Source organism: Quercus suber, unplaced genomic scaffold (genome assembly GCF_002906115.3).
Source record: "Quercus suber isolate HL8 unplaced genomic scaffold, Cork oak 2.0 scaffold_748, whole genome shotgun sequence".
Taxonomy (NCBI): domain Eukaryota; kingdom Viridiplantae; phylum Streptophyta; class Magnoliopsida; order Fagales; family Fagaceae; genus Quercus; species Quercus suber.
The window spans coordinates 76,134-97,960 of NW_027070184.1; the positions used below are offsets into that span (position 1 = coordinate 76,134).

The following is a 21,827-nucleotide window of genomic DNA, read 5'->3' on the forward strand; positions in this document are numbered from 1 at the left end:
ACAGATAATTGAGGCATCTCGGCTAACCTGCCGTTCACATCATACCATTTGGGCCTACAATGGGCTAGTATCCACGCATCGTGCACAACGAGGCCTATATAGAATGGTCCAATGACCGCGCATTGTACAAATAGTTTTAACGATTATGATATTTAAATAATAGGACGTCCCTTTTCGTGCCTAATAAAAACTAAAGAAAAACCTTTATTTTTCGTAAGTGACTAATGTACGTAATAAGTATATTTAACTCTTAGCCAGGAAATTCGCAATTGTCATTGACGGGACTGACGAGTCCGTCTCACATGGACGATCCCATCAATATAGACGAAGACAGCCTCAGGCCAGGCGAAGTAATTATCCACTCTACTGACGAAGACAGCCAGACCATTCAATGCAGCCAATCAAACCCAAAACAGTTACAAGGCCAACTATATGAACCGTTGGAGCACATTGATGCCACATTACACAGCCCCAAACGTTACCAAGAGGAGCATTAAGACCTCCATAACTACTCTAACGGCTAGAAGCCATGAAAACATATATAAATCCCACACATTGCCAAGAACAAGGTACATACACACTAAGAGACTTCTTTTGCTCTGTTACTTTGCATTGTTCATTCTCGAATAGCATCTTATACTGACTTTGGCATCGGAGGCGTTGTGGTAGGCACCACACCGATGACCTCCTTTGAAGGCCGGAGATTGTTTCCATCTGACCAATTTTACTGACGAATTTTCGCTTCATCAGTTTGGCGTCGTTTGTGGGAAAGACATTTTCGTGTTCAATCTCGAAAAAGTAGTTTCCAATCAACAATTACTATCAGATGGAGTCCAATCAAGATTCCACACCCTTAGCTCAGCAAGTTTAGGCTCTCGCAGCCACCGTTGAAGAATTGACCAGACAAAATTAGGAAATGAAGCTACGGCTTCAGCAGGAGGAGAATTGATCTAAAAGGAACCGGGATGACGAGGGAGATAACCACAGAAGAAGTGACCATCAAAGGCCTACTACTCCAACCGAGCACAACTTGGATCTTCTCCAAGAGATGAGGAGCGAGATGGACGAACCTAGGAACGCCATCAAGGAGAAAACAGAACAAAGTGTAGATCGAATGGTTAGGGCAACGGATTCACCGTTCACCACAGTAGTCCTTGAATGCTCGGTACCGCCAAAATTTCAGTTGCCCCAACTTGAACCGTTTGATCGGCTAAAGGACCCTCAGGATCATCTTAACACCTTCAAAACGACACTAGGGCTCTAGCAGCCCCCGGATGAAATACTGTGTCGTTCCTTCCCAATCACTCTCAAAGGAGCTGCAAGGGAATGGTTCACAAAGTTGCCAACATCGTCCATTGACAACTTCGAGCAGTTGAGCAACGCCTTAAGAGGACCGCAGACCACTTACTTACCATCAGGCAGGGAGAGAAGGAAACCCTAAGGTCATACGTGAAACGCTTTACTCGCGAGACACTGGAGGTAGACGAAGCTAACGATATGGTGCAACTGATGACCTTCAATGTAGGGTTGAAATCCAGAGAGCTCGTTACGTCACTCACAAAGAATCCCCCAAAAACGATGGCCGAGATGCTTCTTAAAGTACAGAAGTACATGAATGCTGAAAACGCATTAGCAGCCATCGGGGGTGCAGAGAGACCAGGGGACAAAGAAAGGAAAGATGACGATCGTAGAGGGCAAAAGCGGGAGCGCCCAAATCGTCGGACCAATGAAGGGAGTAGGAGGAAAGATGATAAAGGTCCACAAATGGTAAAATTTACCCCTCTTATTATGTCTATTGATAAAATTTTAACGCAGATTAAGGACGAACACTATCTTAAATGGCCGCGACCATTGCACTCGTCTCCTAACGTCCGCAATAAGAATAAATACTGCCGATTTCACAAGGATCATGGCCATTACACTCAAGATTGTCGAGACCTCAAAGAGCAAATAAAGGAGTTGATACATAAGGGGAAGCTGTAGAAGTTTGTGAAGAAGGGGGAGTATAGTAAGTTTCGGGACAGAAACAAGGGCCAGCATGAGTCCTCATCCAGGGGCAGTGACCGTCAATTCCAACCTCCTTAAAATGTGATCGGGGAAATACAGACGATCGAAGGAGAGCCCATCGCAGGAGGATCATTCAAGTCCCTTAAGAAAAGCATATCAACGACAGGTGAATAGTATCCACATGACACCCCCGTTGAAGCATAGACGAACTGATCAGGACATAATTTTCAACGAAGGAGATGCTAGGGGAGTGAAGCAGCCTCACAACAACCCCTTCGTCATAATGCTTACCATAGAAGGATTCAACACAAAAAGGGTCCTCGTGGACAATGGTAGCTCCGCTGATATCATCTCCTTCCCTGCATTCCAACAACTGAAACTAGATCCAAAAAGACTGCGTCCATTTGATTTCCCCCTCGTCAGTTTCAGTGGTGATAAGGTATACCCCAAGGGCATAATGACATTAACGGTGACAGTGGGAACCTACCCGAAGCAGTTGACTTGTCATCTGGACTTCTTGGTGGTAGATTGCCCCTCGTCCTACAACGTAATCATCGGAAGACCAGCACTCAACAAGTGGAAAGCATCCATGTCTACCTGCTGCCTGAAGGTAAAATTCCCAACGAAGAACGGTGTTGGTGAAGTTAAAGGAAATCAAGTTTTGGCTCAAGAATGCTATCAGGCTATCGTGGCCGCAAGGGAGAACCATACATGGACGATCGAAGAAAAGGAGAAAGAAAAGGTGGAGGCCTCGGAGACAGTATAGCTGGCTGAAGGAGAATCAAATAAGACAATTAGGATAGGGACGACTTTAAGTCCTGAGATGAGAACGAAGTAGGTCCAACTTCTTAAAGAAAACCTAGACATCTTTGCCTGAAGCCATGATGACATGCCAGGCATATCTCCAGAAGTCATTTAGCACAGGTTGAATGTAGACCCGGAAAGGAAGCCTATTAAGCAGAGATGAAGAGTCTTCGCACCCGAAAAAGACCAAGCGATCGCTGACGAAGTTAACAAACTCTTGACTGCTGGCTTCATCCGGGAAGTATACTATCCAGACTGGCTTGCAAACGTCGTCCTAGTGAAGAAAGCGAATGGGAAATGGAGAATGTGCATGGACTTCACGGACCTGAACAAGGCCAACCCAAAGGACAGTTTCCCTCTTCCAAGAATAGAGCAGCTGGTAGATTCTACAGCTGGACACAAGCTGTTGACATTTATGGACGCCTTCTCAGGATACAACCAGATAAAAATGGCTGACGAGGATCAGGAGAAAACGACCTTCATCACCAGTCAAGGGCTCTATTGTTATAAGGTAATGCCCTTTGGACTAAAGAATGCAGGTGCTACTTATCAGAGATTGGTGAACATAATGTTTAGCAAGCAGATAGGCAGGAATATGGAGGTGTACGTAGATGACATGCTCATCAAGAGTAAAGAGGAACTTACCTATTTGGACGATCTTAAAGAGACATTTGCTACCCTTAAGCAATACCACATGAAGCTGAATCCTAGTAAGTGTGTTTTTGGTGTAGTTTCAGGGAAATTCCTAGGATTCATGGTATCCCAGAAAGGAATAAAAGCAAATCCAGAGAAGGTACAAGCCATAATCAACATGGCATCACCCAAGACCGTCAAGGAAGTCCAGAAGCTCATAGGACGGATTGCAGCCTTCAATAGGTTCGTCTCTAGAGCGACAGACAAGTGCCTACCCTTCTTCAAGACCTTGAAACAGGCTTTCGCCTGGACTGACGAATGTGAGGCAGCTTTCCAGGAACTCAAACGCTACCTAAGCAATCCACCCCTTCTAAGCCCGTCAAAAGAAGGTGAGAACTTGTATTTGTACTTAGTAGTGTCAGCTACAGTCGTCAGTGCAGCCCTCATTTTGGGAAGAAGACAAGAAACAGCTTCTAGTTTATTACGTCAGCCAAGCCTTCCAAGGAGCTGAGTCCAAGTACCCAAAGATTGAAAAAATTACGTTCACATTGATAGTAGCCTCACGCAAACTTAGATAGTATTTTCAGGCAAATCTAATCTTGGTGATGACGGACCAACCTATCAAGAAGTCCATGGCAAACCTGAGGCAGCTGGGAGAATGGTCCAGTGGGTAATCGAACTCAGCCAATTTGATGTTGAATATCATTCCAAGACAGCCATTAAAGCACAGGCTTTGGCAAACTTCATCGCAGAGTTTACCCTCCCAAACGAAGACGATCTCACCGACAAAGAAAAGCGATGGATAATACAGATCGATGGTTCGTCAGCCCAAAAAAGGGGAGAAGTAGGGGTTGTCATAATCGCCCCCGAAGGAGAAATACTAGAGTATGGAGTCCAGCTAAAATTTCCTGCCACCAACAATAAGGCCGAGTATGAAGGAATTCTGAAGAGTTTGAGGCTTGGAAAAGAGTTTGGAGCTAGGAACCTGTTAGTCCAAAACGGTTCAAAGCTAGTAATTAGGCAAATCAAAGGGGAATATGAAGCAAAGGAAGAAAGAATACAGAAGTACCTCAAGTTGACGAAACATCTGACTCAGGAGTTTAATGAAGTGGAGTTTATGTAGATCCCCAGAAGCCAAAATATGACAGCTGACAAAGTTTCAAAGATAGCCTCGTCGGAAGAAGGGGGTTCGAACACAGACCTGATGACGGAAGTCCAGAAAAACCCCAGCATTGAAGAAATCCCAACGTTCGCGATCCAGAGCACAAACAACTGGATGACGCCTATCCTATCTTTCGTTCAGGATGGACGTCTCCCTCAGGAGGCAGACGAGGCCAGGAAGATCAAAAAGAGGGCGGCTAGATTTGTAATCCTCAATGACACCCTATACAAGAGAGGCTTCTCCATGCCTTACTTGAAGTATGTTGATGAAGAAGAAGCAAAGTACATCCTGGAGGAGATCCATGAAGGAGTTTGTGGGGATCATGCTGGCCCCAGATCCTTGGTGAGTAAGATCATTTGAACAGGCTATTTCTGGCTAACTATGCAGACGGACGTCACAGAGTTCGTCAAGAAATGCGACAAGTGTCAGCGGTTCGGGAATGTTCAGCGGCTTTCAGCAAAGAAACTAATGACGATTGCGTCCCTGTGGCCTTTTGTACAATGGGAAATCTACATAGTCGGCCCACTACCACAAAGCAAAGGTCAGGTAAAATTCTTACTAGTTGCTATTGATTACATTACGAAATGGGTTAAAGCAGAAGCACTGGCGACCATCACCGAAGCAAGAATCCAAAGTTTCGTGTGGAAAAATATAATTTGCAGGTTCGGGATCCCACAGATGATCATATCAGACAATGGACGACAGTTCGATAGTCAAGGCTTTAGGAATTTCTGCTCAGGGCTAGGCATCAAGAATCAATTCTCATCCCCAGGGCATCCACAGGCGAATGGACAGACGGAGGTGACAAATCGGACATTGCTTAAGATCATCAAAACGAAGCTGGACGATGCAAAGGGGACCTGGCCAGAAGAGTTGCCCAATGTTTTATGGGCTTATAGAACCACAGCAAGAACCCTAACGGGAGAAACCCCCTTCAGACTTACCTATGGTACCGAAGTAGTGATCTTGATCGAGGTAGGAGTAACCAGCACCAGACGAAAGGTATTCAACGAAGAAGACAATGACGATCTTCTACGAGTTAGCCTGGATTGTCTAGACAAGGTAAGAGACAAAGCTTGCAGTAGAATGGCGGGTTACCGGCAGAAAATGATTAACTATTACAATAAGAGGGTAAAGCTCAGATGACTTAGCATAGGCGACCTCGTCCTGCGCAAGGTCACCCCGGCCACTAAAGACTCTGCCTAAGGAAAGCTCAATCCCACATGGGAAGGACCTTACCGAGTCATTCACTACTCCAAACAAGGTAGTTATCACCTAGAGACCCTAAACGGGCAAAAACTACCAAGGCCATGGAACATTGAGCATTTGAAGAAATACCATCAATAGATGTAGCATATAAATGTATTCGTTATTAAAGTTAATAAATGAATTATTCAGCTAATGTCTCTGTGCAAATAGGTCTGGTCAACTATATAAGCCACACAAACCAAAAATGGCTAAGTAACAAGATTCCGTTTAGACGGATGTAAGTTGCTGACAATGTAAAGACCCCTAAAAGGGTGTAAAAAGCCAAAAATGTCTAAGTAACAAGATTCCGCCTTGACGGATGTAAGTTACTAACAATGACAAGATCCTTAAAAGGGTGTAATTCATAAAAAGCCAAAAATGGCTAAGTAACAAGATTCGGCCTTGACGGATGTACGTTGCTGACAATGTAAAGATCCCTGAAAGGGGGTAAAAAGCCAAAAATGGCTAAGTAACATGATTCTGCCTTGACAGATGTAAGTTACTGACGATATAAAGACCTCTGAAAAGGTGTAAAAAGCCAAAAATGACTAAGTAACAAGATTCTGCCTTGACGAATGTAAGTTACTAATGATACAAGAATCACTAAAAGTGGCAAAGGCCAAAAATGGCTAAGTAACAAGAATCCACCTAGACAGATACAAGTTACCAGTGACTAAAGAATTCCTAGATGAATATAAGGTATTTCCTAATAAAACAAATGGAGAAAGAGGTGCTAACAGAATCAAGGGTTCGTCAAGCGCACAACGAGGGCAATCGAAAGATATCAACAACATATCTCAAACTAAAGAACATGTGATGCAAGTAAGTACAAATTAAGTTAAAAGCTCAAAACAAACGGACAAAAGTACCATTATTTATACAACTAAAAACCCATAAACACTGGGCTAAAAATATTGTTTTCAAAATAGATGAAAATAAATTTAAATTACGCAACTGCCCAAAACAGAGAGGGCATCCAAAAAGGAAAAATTTTCTTCTAAGTGTCAGGTTCAGGCAGCACCATCGTCAGTAGGAGCGTCAGTGGCGGGAACATCTCTGGGTGCATCAGTTGGAACGTCATGCTTAGTAGTAGAAGATTGAGCACCTTCATCGGCAGGTATCTCTTGGTCCACCTCCTCAAGATCCAGCCTATCCATATCGACCCTAGAGGGGTGCTTCACCAGATATCTCCTCAAGAGCTCAAAACCTTTAAAATACCAATTGAGGAGCACGATGTTATACTCGTCAGTGGTCTAAAAAGCTTCAACGGATCTGGCAGTGATGGTCTTGAGACTCTCCTTGGCTCCAAGAAGCTGCTCGTCCTTCTCGATTGTCAATTGACGCTCCACCCTGAGGTCATCATTAAGTTTCTTGACCTGCTCCTTCAAAGTATTCGCCGTGCCCATGGAGTCAATGAGGTCCTTCTTTAGAGTGGAGTTCTCCACCTCCAAAGCCTCCACCCTAGATGTTAGAGACGCCACCTTAGCCTCCTGAGTAAAATACTCAGAAGAAAGGTAAAGACTCTCCCCCAGCACCTGAAGAGAAGGTTAGTGGTGTCAAAAAAAAAAAAAAAAAAAAGAGGGGAGTCAAGATTGCCCAAAGCAATGTACCTGGACGATCTTCTGGACATGACGAGCAGCAACCCCACTGAAAGGGACGCCAGATAAGGCCCTCATATCTGCAGTTGTTATTACCTCGTGGGCCCGATCCACAACCATCTTTTCGTCGTTCCAAATTGTAGATGGACGAGAATTAGCTTTCTCCTTCTCCTTCTCCTTCTCAGACAAGCGTGGCCTTTTGGAAACAGGAGTGCCACCTATTTCTTCCACGAACATTGTAGGAGAAACCATCCTCGTCGTCTCGCCCACGGAAACGATCGGATTGATAGAGGCAGGTGGAGTAACGGGGGCATCCCTCCTAGTGACGTGCACTGTCTTCTTTCCAAGGTTGGACAGAGGCTCGTCTTTCTTTGACCTCATCTTTGCGTAGAGGTCTTTGTTAGATTTGGTTGTCATCTTTGCCAGAAGAGAATAATGTTTAAAAAAAAAAAAAATCGTACTGACGAGTTCAACACTTACTCTTTTTTCCTTCAATCTCAATGTTGCGCAAGACAAAGGAAGATGGGTCCGGGCCAAGATGATAGAAAGCAAGGGTCCGCGAGTCGCCCAAGTCGTCCCAGCTCTCGATTGTCTGGGCGTACTCAATTGCCTGCTCAACCCGTTCCTTATACCTTCTTTTATGTTTAGGTCGTCTCCTCACTGCAAAAGAGAAAGGACAAAGATGTTAATGATGACAACAAATGAATAGAGCCAAGCTAAAGCGACAAGGAGAAAAACTGATGCACCTAAAGTCGGGGTTCCCCACCGACGAAGCAACCTCGGAATGTCACCCCATTCCTGACTGGAGGGAGTCTTAAAGTCATCCTTGGACACAAAGAAAAATCTTGATTTCCAGTACCTGAAGGATGAAGGTAACCCTCTAACAATCCTGGTCCTCCTCTCCCAAGGTACCAACTCGTAGTATCCATACTCCTTGGATTCCTTCAAACGGTATAGGAAGACGAGCTCGCCTACCTTAATCATATCCCCTTAGAGCCAACCATATTCCATACAGTTGACTACTATCCTCCACGAATTGGGCATTAGCTACCCAGGAGCGATCCCAAAATGATTTAAAAGGTCCATTAGGAAAGGCTAAACAGGGAATCTAAGTCCACAAGTGAAGGCAGCCTCATAGAAGCACACCTCAAGGGAAGAAGTGACAAGCTTTATCCTCGTCACTGGGCTGATGGACATGAACCCTCTTTGAAAATTGAAACCTATCCTTGAACCTACTCACCGTTTTGGCATACAGCCCACAAACCTCCTCTAAGGGCATGAAAAGCCCTAAGAACACGAGGAGTAGAGACGACTGTATCCCCCTCCACTGGATCGCCGCTAGACGACAACCCAGTCTTGAGATCACTAGATCTGACTTCAGACATCGTTTTCTCCTTTCTCCCCTGACCCTCGGAAATTGAAACCTATCCTTGAACCTACTCACCATTTCGGCATACAGCCCACAAACCTCCTCAAGGGCATGAAAAACCTAAGAACATGAGGAAAGAGACGGCTGTATCCCTCCACTGGATCGCGCTAGCACGAACCCAATCTCGATATCATTAGATCTGACTTCAGACATCATTTTCTCCTTTCTCCCTGACCCTCGAACCAGTTAATTGATTGCCTAATCAACGGCAACAACTCAGTCAATACCACACTCAGACCACTACCCTAAAAAACAAAGCCTTCAAGACCTGGAAAAGTGCTTAAAGACCCCTAAACATGCGAAAAGAAAGGAAACTGAGGGGCAAGCAACTCTAACCTCAGAGTTACTAACCATGAAAAACCCAAAAGAAGCACAAGGAAGAACAATAAAGCTAAACCCCAGGGAGATCGAAAGCAAATAGAAAGAAAAAAGAAAGAAAAGAAAAAGGAAATCAGAAACACTACCACAGCAAAACGATGAAAGAAAAAGCGAGAAAAGAAGGAGAACATACCTTGAACAATGGCGGACCGAGGCATTCCAAACAGCACACCAATTCGAAGAAGAATAGCAGAAGAAGGCTAATAGAGGAGAAGTAATGATTGAAGATTTTCGAAAAGTGAAAAGAAAAAATAAGGAGAGGAAGAGTTTAAAAACAAAGGCTCGAAAAACGGAAAGACCGGCGGGAAACCCAACAGTCCCATTAGTTAGAGCATTAACTCCACCAGTCAGCACGTGCCACGTATGCCAGGATCTGTGGAGCGCCACCACTTCACACTTAATACAGAGCAAAACCAGAAAAAGTCATTTCCAATCTGTAACCCTTCACATTCTATGATTGTCATGACATGACGAACAGAGAATCGGGGGGCAACTAACGGGACTGACGAGTCCGTCTCATATGGACGATCCCATCAATATAGACGAAGACAGCCTCAGGCCAGGCGAAGTAATTATCCACGCTACTGACGAAGATAGCCAGGCCATTCAATGCAGCCAATCAAACCTAGAACGGTTACAAGGCCAACTGTATGAACCGTTGGAGCACATTGATACCACATTACACAGCCCCAAACATTACCAAGAGGAGCATTAAGACCTCCATAACTACTCCAACAGATAGAAGCCATGAAAACATATATAAAGCCCACACATTGCCAAGAACAAGGCACATACACACTAAGAGACTTCTTTTGCTCTGTTACTTTGCATTGTTCATTCTCGAATAGCATCTTATACTGACTTTGGTATCGAAGGCGTTGTGGCAGGTACCACACTGGTGACCTCCTTTAAAGGCCGGAGATTGTTTCCATTTGACCAATTTTACTGACGAATCTACACTTCTTCAGTCATTTCTTATACAAGTACAAAATCTAAAACATACTAGTATCCAATCTCTAATTTCTAACTACAATTTTTTTAATAATAATAATAATAATAAGTCTTTCAAAAAAAAGTTTAGTTTTTGGAAATTAAAGAAGGTTTTTATTAATGAGATTTACTATCTATTCTAGGGATATATATATATATATATATCTTAAATGAGCTACACATAGAATAAAAGTATTAAGAGGAAATTGGCAGATTATATTTTTTATATAAACTTATATATTTATAGAAAATATAACTTGAGACACTTTAATTTAAGGAGCTATGTATGGTAGAGGAAAGAGGACAAAGTTTGGTTATAAACTTGATTGTAGCATAAGACTACAACTTTACTCAATATCTTTTTATTTGATGTAAATTTTGAAAAAATTCACCATTAATTGAATTACATTTTTTTTCTTATATCTTCTATATTTGAAAAATTTACAGAAGATTAAAGATCAATAGTTATGCCATCAATTAATTTTTTAAATTGCAAGTTTTTGCAGTCTAAAATTATGCATTAAAAATAAATTTATGGATCATATAGTAAATAAAATTCGATTGGCACAAAATTTGACATTTCCCAGTGAACAACTCCATTTTATTTGCATCTTTGTTGGTTTGCAAATAATTTTTTTCTTTTCTTTTTGGTTCCAAAAATCGTATGTTGCAGGACTTGATAGTAGTTTTTAAGCACTTATTTTCCATTCGGTTGATTAAAAACTAGTTGATTTTCATCCGTGTTTCATTCATGTAATTAATAGAGCAATTAACAAGTCCATATTTGGGGTAATTGGGTTGGTATCACCTTCTTTGGGCTTCAAGGAAGAGTTGTTTTTCGATTGGCATTCTTTCTAAGAAGAAATTGTAAGCTCTGATAACGTATTTACTTGTTTCTTTCCAACAACAAAGCATTCATGAATGAATTTTTGGTTCCATCATTTCAAAGGAACATAAGATGTTGCAGCATCCTAGACAACTTGATGGTTTGAAGAATGAATTTATTTTTTAAGCTAATTGAAATTCTTACAACTGTGATTTGTTTTTATCAAATTGCCCAACTGTCTTCCATGAGCGTATAAATTACATTAAAATCGACTACAACTTCATTTTGTATCATTAAGTTTTTGTTTGCTAATCTTCAAACTCAAAATGGCTTCACCACATTACCTTGAGTTGAGGTGCGATGTTAATGTATCTCATGTAGCCTGATAATTTTGTTAGGGTACTTGCTAGTATCCTGATTAGCCTTGGTTGTGACTACCATAACGTGGTATTAATTGTCCTTAATTTTAGGGATCCTTCTAGATTAACCATAATCACTTTATATATGTACACCCTTGTATTGTATAGCATCCTATGTACTGAAAATACAGAAAAATGTACAGTGATTCANATGTATGTTAAAAGCCTAAAGAACATGCATCCAACGATATTTCAACTGTGCAATGTTAAACTTTAAAAAAGTTGTAGTCAAATTGCATCCACAGATAATGATAAAATGATTCATTAATCATTTATATTTTTCTTAAAAATCTATGGCGCCATTAGTAAAATTTTGTGTATAAGAATTCTTATTTCTAAATATAAGAACAAAAGGGAGGGGAAATTTTTTAAAACCCAAGGCCATGGCCCTACCCTTCCTCTGCTAGTGTCTCCAAATCGATAGAACACATACTGCATGTTTTACGTGTGATTCTCCATTCCCAGTGAACAACTCCATTTTATTTGCATCTTTGTTGGTTTGCAAATAATTTTTTTCTTTTCTTTTTGGTTCCAAAAATCGTATGTTGCAGGACTTGATAGTAGTTTTTAAGCACTTATTTTCCATTCGGTTGATTAAAAACTAGTTGATTTTCATCCGTGTTTCATTCATGTAATTAATAGAGCAATTAACAAGTCCATTTTGGGGTAATTGGGTTGGTATCACCTTCTTGTTGGCTCAAGAAGAGTTGTTTTTCGATTGAGCATTCTTTCTAAGAAGAAATTGTAAGCTCTGATAACGTAAAATACAGAAAAATGTACAGTGATTCATTAAGAATAGTTTCCTTCTCCCTTTTCTTTGTCTCTTTATTTCTACACGGTCAATGACTATTAGAAGTGATTTTATATGCAGCAATCAGCTTCTACCGAATGACTACTTTTTTCTTTTTTGATATTGCGGAATGACTACTTAAGGTTGAAATACTTCTTGATTATTCTTCTCTTTTATTTATTATTATTATTATTTTTTTATATCTCTTTAAATTGCATCAAAAGATATACCCAAAAAAGAGAGAGCACTAAATGGTGATCTAATCAAGGTTTTTTTTCTTTTTTGAGATAGTTAAAAATACTTGCATACTAAATATGTTACCTCTGTAACTCAAACCCTTGCCCTCCCCAAGCCAACTCACCCAAACGGCAACAAACAAGTTAAAGGAATCCTTTGCACATAATTCATCCATACTAAAATTAAAATAATAATAATAATTCATCCATCCTGAATTTAGACTTTTGGGATCTTCAATAAGACACATAGCATTGACTCATGGCTATAATCGAAAAAACCGACCAGCCCAGGAGAAACTTCTGCATGTTTCCGAAACATGCAATACCATCTCCCAGCCCAGAGGCTAGCAACTGAAGCCGAAAACTTCAATGATGTAATGTAATGGCTTTACTGGTTAATAATGTACCTGGAATACTTTGATTCAATAGTCTAATATATATTCCCATAAAAAAAAAAAAGTCTAATAAATATACAATATAGTTTTATTCAAATGATAATAATAAGATGTCTCTAGCACAAGTCTTAGAACTTAGTAGTACAGTCCTAACTCCTTAAGACAAAATAAGCAAGTAGGAGTGTAGGACAGCAATCATGTGGTTTGGCTGGTAGGCACCTCCAGCTGCCCCATGCCAATAGTATTTTCTTATTATGATTTTAATTATCTAAACGGTGCAATAATAGCCACACACACACACACACCAAAAAAAAATAAAAAGACATTGTATAATCCAAATTGAAAAACAAAATTTTTCTTTTCTTTTGCCTCTACTTTCTCAGCAGTCTAGCCGAAGGCTAAGCCCAATTGGATGGGCACATATCAAGGCCCAATTTGTAAGATCTAAACCATAAATGTCACAGTTGAATTTATCAACATGTCATTAGCATGAAATCACATCCAAAAGTGCTGGAAGAAGAACAAAGAAACCGTAGCTGGAAGGGGGATAAAAAAAAAAGTGGAGAGTGATTATTACGCAAACACTCACTTTTTTTTATTTTTTATTTTTTATTTTATGGGAAACAGATATATTTCATTGATAAGAAACAGCAATATAACAGACTAGAAAGAAGAAACAAACACTCACTTGCACACATAGTATACACACTTTCTATAAAAAAAAAATTGTGACTTGAATGATTTCAAAGTTTAAAATCATGACTTAAAGTTGAAATCACGATTTTTCTTGTTTTTGAAAAGTGTGTACTATATGTGCATTAAGCGATGTGCACTAGACATTTTCCAAAAAAAGGTGGGGGAGGACGAATCGGACGTGGCTCTATAGAAGGAAGACTGAATTAAATTCTCATGCCTCTATTGTTTTTTATATTAAAAAAATATTAGATTGATTCAATGCCATACACATACACAATGACATGTATTTTCCTCTGATCCAAAATAAACTGTGAAAGACAAAGTCCATATCCCTCTAAAATCGTAACCAACTTGGAATTGAACCAAGTGTCATAAAAAGAAGAACCTGGTCATAAGGCCAATTTAAAAATGCCAAACTTCAATCATATAACGACACATGTTATGAACATATTATGAGAAAACAAAAACGTGTCAAGTAGTGGATCAGTTTGAAGGTTGTATAAATTTGGCCGCACATTTGTTTGTTGCATCACCCAACAAAGCTGAATTTTAGAGCCTGAATTACTCTTTTTACGTGTTTAAGTTCCAATCAGAAAGTGAATTATGGACACCCAGAATGCGAGTTACCAAGCTGGCCAGGTCAAGGGCCAAACTCAGGTGGCTTCTTATCCCTATTATTTTTATATCAACTGAAACTCTACATTGCATGCATTTATTATAATGTGTTATTTTTGTTTTGGTTTAGGAAAAGGCAAGCAACATGGCAGACAAGGCGAGCAATGCTGCCCTATCTACCAAGGAATCTTGCCAAGAGGTTCAACCAAGTTTTTTACTTTTTACTACAAGTTTACAATTACAAATGAACATAACAAAATGCTTCTCATCTCAAGTATCAGGAAAAATGTTTTCATATCAAACTAGTTTAGTTTGATCCCAAGGACTTGTCACTTTGAGACACAATTTTAGTCCCCAAATCTTTGTTAATTTGCTTACAAATGGAATTCTGTTGCAACTTGCAGGCTGGTCAGCAGGTGAAGGCTAAGGCACAAGGGGCTTGTGATGCTGTTAAGAATGCAGTTGGAGGAAACAATGAAACTAATATTATTGGAGTTCATCATGCAAGACCTCCCCAAATAAATATTTGTGCTTTTTTAACGTTTGAGTAATGAATTTTTGTTTTCTTCTACTTTGTAGTTTCTTTTGATCTTGCTCTCATAGAGCTGGTTGAATTTGTTTTCTGAATTAACAAGGGACTCTTTTATAGATTTTTCTCCATGAATTCGAAGATCGTGCACAAGTTTTCTTAATATCTATAGATACAATTCAAAATACAAGTCTACTGCTATAAAAATATACATTAACAATGCAATCCACAGCATATAATTCAATAGATGAGCAAAAATTTACTTAATTCATGCAGCTATGGAATCCAGGGTATTTCGTATCAAATTTTTTGGCAGCCTCTTAAGTACAATTAATTGCAATGCTTCAACATCTAAAATTATTTTGGATCAAAATCAGTAAATCACAATGCTTCTATTAAACATGTCTTGTAATTAGAAACCAGTGAAGTTGTGTGTTACCACATTTTGGAGCCTGCCACCATTCCCACATTTTCTGTATCTAATTTCCCTTTAAATCAAGGGCATACCCAATATATTTCTACGAAAGTGAGTTATAATGCTTCAAAAATTCTATAAAATTCCTGGACTTAGCCGCCAACTTTAGATATATCAGTAACAACCCTCTGAACAGCCTGTGGATGCAATAATCAGATAATGATTCTAAGATGCAGCCACAAAAACCCAAGAATTCTTCAAATGAAAATTCTAATTAGTACACAAATTTCCTTTGAAATAGATNTAAAACGTGTTAGTAGTGGATCAGTTTGAAAGTTGTATAAATTTGGCCGCACATTTGTTTGTTGCATCACCCAACAAAGCTGAATTTTAGAGCCTGAATTACTCTTTTTACGTGTTTAAGTTCCAATCAGAAAGTGAATTATGGACACCCAGAATGCGAGTTACCAAGCTGGCCAGGTCAAGGGCCAAACTCAGGTGGCTTCTTATCCCTATTATTTTTATATCAACTGAAACTCTACATTGCATGCATTTATTATAATGTGTTATTTTTGTTTTGGTTTAGGAAAAGGCAAGCAACATGGCAGACAAGGCGAGCAATGCTGCCCTATCTACCAAGGAATCTTGCCAAGAGGTTCAACCAAGTTTTTTACTTTTTACTACAAGTTTACAATTACAAATGAACATAACAAAATGCTTCTCATCTCAAGTATCAGGAAAAATGTTTTCATATCAAACTAGTTTAGTTTGATCCCAAGGACTTGTCACTTTGAGACACAATTTTAGTCCCCAAATCTTTGTTAATTTGCTTACAAATGGAATTCTGTTGCAACTTGCAGGCTGGTCAGCAGGTGAAGGCTAAGGCACAAGGGGCTTGTGATGCTGTTAAGAATGCAGTTGGAGGAAACAAATGAAACTAATATTATTGGAGTTCATCATGCAAGACCTCCCCAAATAAATATTTGTGCTTTTTTAACGTTTGAGTAATGAATTTTTGTTTTCTTCTACTTTGTAGTTTCTTTTGATCTTGCTCTCATAGAGCTGGTTGAATTTGTTTTCTGAATTAACAAGGGAACTCTTTTATAGATTTTTCTCCATGAATTCGAAGATCATGCACAAGTTTTCTTAATATCTATAGATACAATTCAAAATACAAGTCTACTGCTATAAAAATATACATTAACAATGCAATCCACAGCATATAATTCAATAGATGAGCAAAAATTTAATAATTCATGCAGCTATGGAATCCAGGGTATTTCGTATCAAATTTTTTGGCAGCCTCTTAAGTACAATTAATTGCAATGCTTCAAAATCTAAAATTATTTTGGATCAAAATCAGTAAATCACAATGCTTCTATTAAACATGTCTTGTAATTAGAAACCAGTGAAGTTGGTGTTTACCACATTTTGGAGCCTGCCACCATTCCCACATTTTCTGTATCTAATTTCCCTTTAAATCAAGGGCATACCCAATATATTTCTACGAAAGTGAGTTATAATGCTTCCAAAAATTCTATAAAATTCCTGGACTATAGCCGCCAACTTTAGATATATCAGTAACAACCCTCTGAACAGCCTGTGGATGCAATAATCAGATAATGATTCTAAGATGCAGCCACAAAAACCCAAGAATTCTTCAAATGAAAATTCTAATTTGTACACAAATTTCCTTTGAAATAGATTCCACACAATCCAGAGAGGAGGAAAATAGATTGATATTAATGAAGTATCTTGAGCTACACAGCCTTAGAACTTGAGAGCTACCTTTCTTATAATATTATCCATCACCTATTCGTTTTAGATTTACCTGCAAGTATCTTGAACTACACCATCCTCTCCAATGTGGTATTCCAGAATCTCCTTGTTGAGAACTATCTAGGAAAAGTTTATTTTGATGAAATAGTGCCAGAAGAAGTGCAAACTTGCATTTGATAATTATTTGCTATCTCTATGAATAAAAGAACAATGACTTCAAGCTACTAAATAAGTCCATCGAATAAAAAGATACCACTGCACAAAAATTATTGGCAGTACATTTTGAAGGCCTACATGATATCTTTCAGGTACAAAAATCAATTTTAATTGCGAATGCTCATTGAAGCCCCCACCTTTTGTACTTTTGCTCAAATGTATTAACAGAATAATTATCTACAATAAGATTCAAAATAATTTAAGAATTAAAATATTTCAACATCTCAAACATTCTGAAAACTAAGATAAATCAGAAGTTTGCAGCAAAACAGCTTGCAGGATAATTAGGGCTGATACTCTGTGAACTAAGATAATTTTCCAATGGTCTAATAGTACAAGATATAACAAGGGAAAGATACTTTTCTGTTCAAGCAAAAGCCTATCACTGAAAAAACTGAGAATTCACTTAGCATGTTGGGCATTCTGATGCACTCATAAGAAATACTTATGCACTTGTATAAATCGTTTGTTGGATTGTAAAAATTAAAAAATAGAGAGAGAAGAAAAGAAATCTCCATAGAATAAGGCCTTGGAACACGATTCCTGCAATATCATCTGGGCCTGTCATTGGTTAAAAACTAAGGGGTGACAATCCTCTATGTATTCTAATACTCTCTGCTACCAATGCCCTTGTTCTTCCCAATCTAACGATCAAAATCACCGCCTATTTCATCCTTTTATTTTAAATCACAGATTATTTAAGTTGCATTCTACCCAATATTTATTTCATATCAGATAAAACATTCATGGTCTTCCCAGTGTATAGATTCTCACTTCATATTATCTGGAATCAGACATTTTGGGTGACCTTTGTCTTATGCTTATGCTTAAGGAAAAGATTACAAAATACCTAACAAAGGCTATGCTGACTTTTGTTGTCTATACTGTATTATACCATATACGTCAACAATACCAAGCGGGCATGCCGGATCTATTGCAGCTCTCACAGCAACCCTTGCCATTGAAGTCACATTGACTGGAGGCGAAAACAGTGGGCCAGTTAGTGGGATTATGATCAAAACTTTTGCATATTGCACAGACTGTAGTTAAAATATTAAAAGCAAATAACACAGAAGTGAAAACCCGTCACCAAATGCCAGATCCATAATGAAATTTATGTGCATAAATCATAATGTAGTCACAGTATACATCAGCTATGCAATCACAAATATGGGACGCAAAATGGATGCATACTAAAGAGCATATCTATAACCACATCTACTGACAACAGTAACAAGTGTGTGTGTGTGTGTGTTACATCATGGTGATAGGTCCAATGGAGCCTCAATTACAGGCAGCTTCAAGCACCAAACCTGGTGAGTCCCATGAATGAAACCTGGCCTAAAGAATTATATACCTGTTCATTTTTTCTTTCTCTTTTTTTCAAAAGAAAAGGAAAAGAGTAAACCTACTGTAACAAATCAACTATCAGAGCTGTCAGAACTAGCAAATTTAGAGTAATACATACTTCTTCTTAACTGATGTATCCAACCAGAATATACTAGTCTCAAACCCACGCGAATGTAATATAATTATTTTATAAGAATATTATGCAAAATATGTAGGTGCATGTGTTATTTACAGTATTTTCTATTTTTATAAGTTTTATGTAATAAAAAATATAATGTATTTTGCATTCATCAAAATAAATTTAATTATAATATTGTTTTATATAAATGAAGAAAATGTTATTAAAAATTTAAAATAAATTTTTTCAAATATACCATAATCGGTTGACTAATTTGAACATATTCAAGAATATTAAAATAAAAAAATGTTCACCCTCATTCCATGGAACACTTGTAACATGTTACATTAAGTTTAGAATTGTAGCATTTTTTTTTCCAAATATAACTATATAAGTATAATGTCTATATTATTGAAACTTGAATTTTAAGGTAATCTTTTTCTTTAAAAAAAATTAAAGCTAATATTTTGAATATTTATCATTTTTATTGCTTTTTAGGGCATAATCTCTAATTTCTAATGTCTATTTTATTTATATTTTTTAGGCCAAAACTAAAGAGTTAGGCCCAAATAGAATAAAATTCATACTTTCCAACCCAAAAATTAAGGGGGAAAAAAAAAGAATTTTAACTTGAGCCAAAAACTGAAAAGGACCATTTAATTCGAAATGGACCTAAGTGGACCGAAATGGAACTAAGTGAATGGATTGGACCGAATTGGACCGAATCAGAATGAAATGGACTGAAGTGGACCGGATGACCGAAATGGACTGAATGGACCAAAATAGTTCGAAGCGGACCAAAATTCTATCCTAACATGGCTCAAAAAGAGCACAGTAACAATAAATATTATTTAGATTTGTAAGACATTATAAAATTTGTACTAACTACATTATCACTAAAAAATAAATATGGATTTGTTTATTATGTTGTTGATGTGAAACTAACTAATCATGTCGAATTTTTTAGTCAGTAAACGATATTGTTTAAATGTTTTCGTTTACTATTAAAAATTTAAGTGAAAACACTCATAAGATGCTTTATTTAAAAGATCTTATTGTTTTATTAGTATTAATTTAAAAAAAATGCTTAAATGACTTCATGTACTTATAGATTTAGAAAAAAATAATTAAATTAAATCATTTAGTTTTTTACTAATAGATCTTATAATTTATATGAAGAAAATTATACCAAAATGGACTATAAAGACCGAAGTAGACCAAAATGCTAAGCTAATATGGCTTAACAGAAGCATAATAATAATAAATATTACGATTCAACTTTTAGATATATAGTAAAATGTGTACTAACTACATTATCACTAAAAAAATAATTAGGAATTCATTTATTATATTGTTGATGTAAAACTAACTAATCATGTCACTTTGTAAATCTTTTAGTTAGTAAATTATATCATTTAAATGTTATTTTTACTATTAAAAATTTAAATGAAAACATTCATAAGAAGCATTATTTAAAAGATTTTATTGTTTTATTATTATTAATTTTAAAAATGCTTAAATGACTTTATGTACTAATAGTTTTGGACAAAATAATTAAATTAACTTATTTAGTTATTTACTAATAAATTTTACAATTGAAATGTACCAAAGTGGCCCGAATTGAAACGAATCAACCAAAATAAATCGAAATACTATGTTAATGTGGCTCACCAGGAGCGTAGTAACATTAATGCTAACAATAATGATACGCTTCAACTTTTAAATTTTATACATACATTTTAGATATTGTATATACGTTTGGGACAATTTTGAGTATATCTGAAAACTAAATAACTTAATAATTTTAGTAACAAAAACTACCGCTTCCAAATATAAGGAATCTCCACCCTTACACAGCAATCACAACCATAAAAGTGACATGATTATAAGAGAGACGCATCTCATCAAATCTGCATTGTTCTCATGTATCATTATGAAATTATTAACTTTGATTATACAAAAGCTCCAGAAGCTCAAATTAAATTCCAATTCCGACAAGTTCTACTTCTATTACGATATGCATACTTTTGTGTTCAAATATTCAAGTGTGAATGAATTGATTGATTAAATAGTCAAGCTGCATATTATATAGCAATTATAGAAGTGGACGGTTGATACACAATATGTTGGGCCTAAATCCAGTATATTATGTTTTTGGATTAAGATAGTGCTCAAACTCCACAACAAATTTGTCAATCATTTTAGGAGGATACCGACATGAGAGAAAAGGTATTGATAGCTCGAGAAGGTGAAAAAGCGATCAGCAATAATAAGGATATAGGCACATCCATTGATAAGAAGTTTCATGATCATACATACTATACCTATGCTTGTAAATTTTCCACAAAAAATAAAATCAGTTCTATTATGGATAAAACTTAAGCATAGTATCTTAAGTGCTGTTCTTTAGGTTCTTTTAAGATTTAGCCATGTGACTATTTAGTAAAAAAATACACTTCCATCCCATGAAAAAAAAAATCCACATAGTAAAATCTTAAAAAGGAAACATAAGAAACAGTACCTAAGTACTGTACCTAAGTCTTACTCTTCTCTTATACTCTCATGTTTTCATGCCAAATTAATTTTTAAACATGTGAAAATATATGGGGTTCCCCAAGCCAATATCAAAGGAAAAGCAAGCAAACAGTGTGCAGTCCTCCTATAAGGCTATAACCTCATGTCTGAAGAATATGATACTTGATAACAACACCATACATGGAGCTCATTGGCATTCTGCAAGTTTATACATAGGCCATCAATAATTATCATTCAGAAGAGTTGCAACCATTTCTTCCCCTAAGAGAAAGAAAGAATTAGATTCGCCTTCGTAGAACATTTACAGAATCTTGTTGCTAGGTTGAAAACATCTTCAAAGGAGCAATTAAAGTTTGTCACGTGTAAGAAGCATTCCAAATTCACTGACCTTCCACTCTAGTCTAAGCAAGCAAAATTCTCTCTATCTTTATACCAAAAAACTGATAAGAAAGGGCGATGCATTAAAATTTAAAACAACAATTACATAGCAAAAGAATAAAGGGTACTTCAAACATAGTGTGTGGTTTAAATCTCATGCCTCAAATGAAACAACTATTTCTGCTAGGTTGAAAACATCTTCAGCGGAGCCATTAAGTTTGTCACATGTAAGAAGCATTCTAAATTCACTGACCCTCCAATTTTAGTCTTAGCAAGCAACA

General features: G+C 37.5%; 2 protein-coding genes across 2 annotated transcripts; both read left to right on the top strand.

Moving 5' to 3' along the window:
* Positions 1-14,112: 14,112 nt before the first annotated feature.
* LOC112030002 (stress-induced protein KIN2-like) lies at positions 14,113-14,859 on the top strand. The gene is made up of 3 exons (XM_024062685.2): positions 14,113-14,268; positions 14,357-14,425; positions 14,631-14,859. The coding sequence occupies exons 1-3, from the start codon at positions 14,215-14,217 to the stop codon at positions 14,775-14,777; spliced, it is 270 nt and encodes an 89-aa protein (XP_023918453.2). The 5' UTR covers positions 14,113-14,214; the 3' UTR covers positions 14,778-14,859.
* A 660-nt stretch (positions 14,860-15,519) lies between these two features.
* On the top strand, positions 15,520-16,281 carry LOC111995705 (stress-induced protein KIN2). The gene is made up of 3 exons (XM_024027635.2): positions 15,520-15,668; positions 15,757-15,825; positions 16,031-16,281. The coding sequence occupies exons 1-3, from the start codon at positions 15,615-15,617 to the stop codon at positions 16,103-16,105; spliced, it is 198 nt and encodes a 65-aa protein (XP_023883403.2). The 5' UTR covers positions 15,520-15,614; the 3' UTR covers positions 16,106-16,281.
* Positions 16,282-21,827: the final 5,546 nt, after the last annotated feature.

What these genes read in the sequence shown, in the direction of transcription:
- LOC111995705 (XM_024027635.2), top strand. Translation starts at nt 15,615, where the DNA reads ATGGACACCCAGAATGCGAGTTACCAAGCTGGCCAGGTCAAGGGCCAA. An exon ending in AGGTCAAGGGCCAAACTCAG is followed by an intron (nt 15,669 to 15,756) that starts GTGGCTTCTTAT and finishes GTTTTGGTTTAG; the next exon opens with GAAAAGGCAAGCAACATGGC. An exon ending in CCAAGGAATCTTGCCAAGAG is followed by an intron (nt 15,826 to 16,030) that starts GTTCAACCAAGT and finishes TGCAACTTGCAG; the next exon opens with GCTGGTCAGCAGGTGAAGGC.
- LOC112030002 (XM_024062685.2), top strand. Translation starts at nt 14,215, where the DNA reads ATGGACACCCAGAATGCGAGTTACCAAGCTGGCCAGGTCAAGGGCCAA. An exon ending in AGGTCAAGGGCCAAACTCAG is followed by an intron (nt 14,269 to 14,356) that starts GTGGCTTCTTAT and finishes GTTTTGGTTTAG; the next exon opens with GAAAAGGCAAGCAACATGGC. An exon ending in CCAAGGAATCTTGCCAAGAG is followed by an intron (nt 14,426 to 14,630) that starts GTTCAACCAAGT and finishes TGCAACTTGCAG; the next exon opens with GCTGGTCAGCAGGTGAAGGC.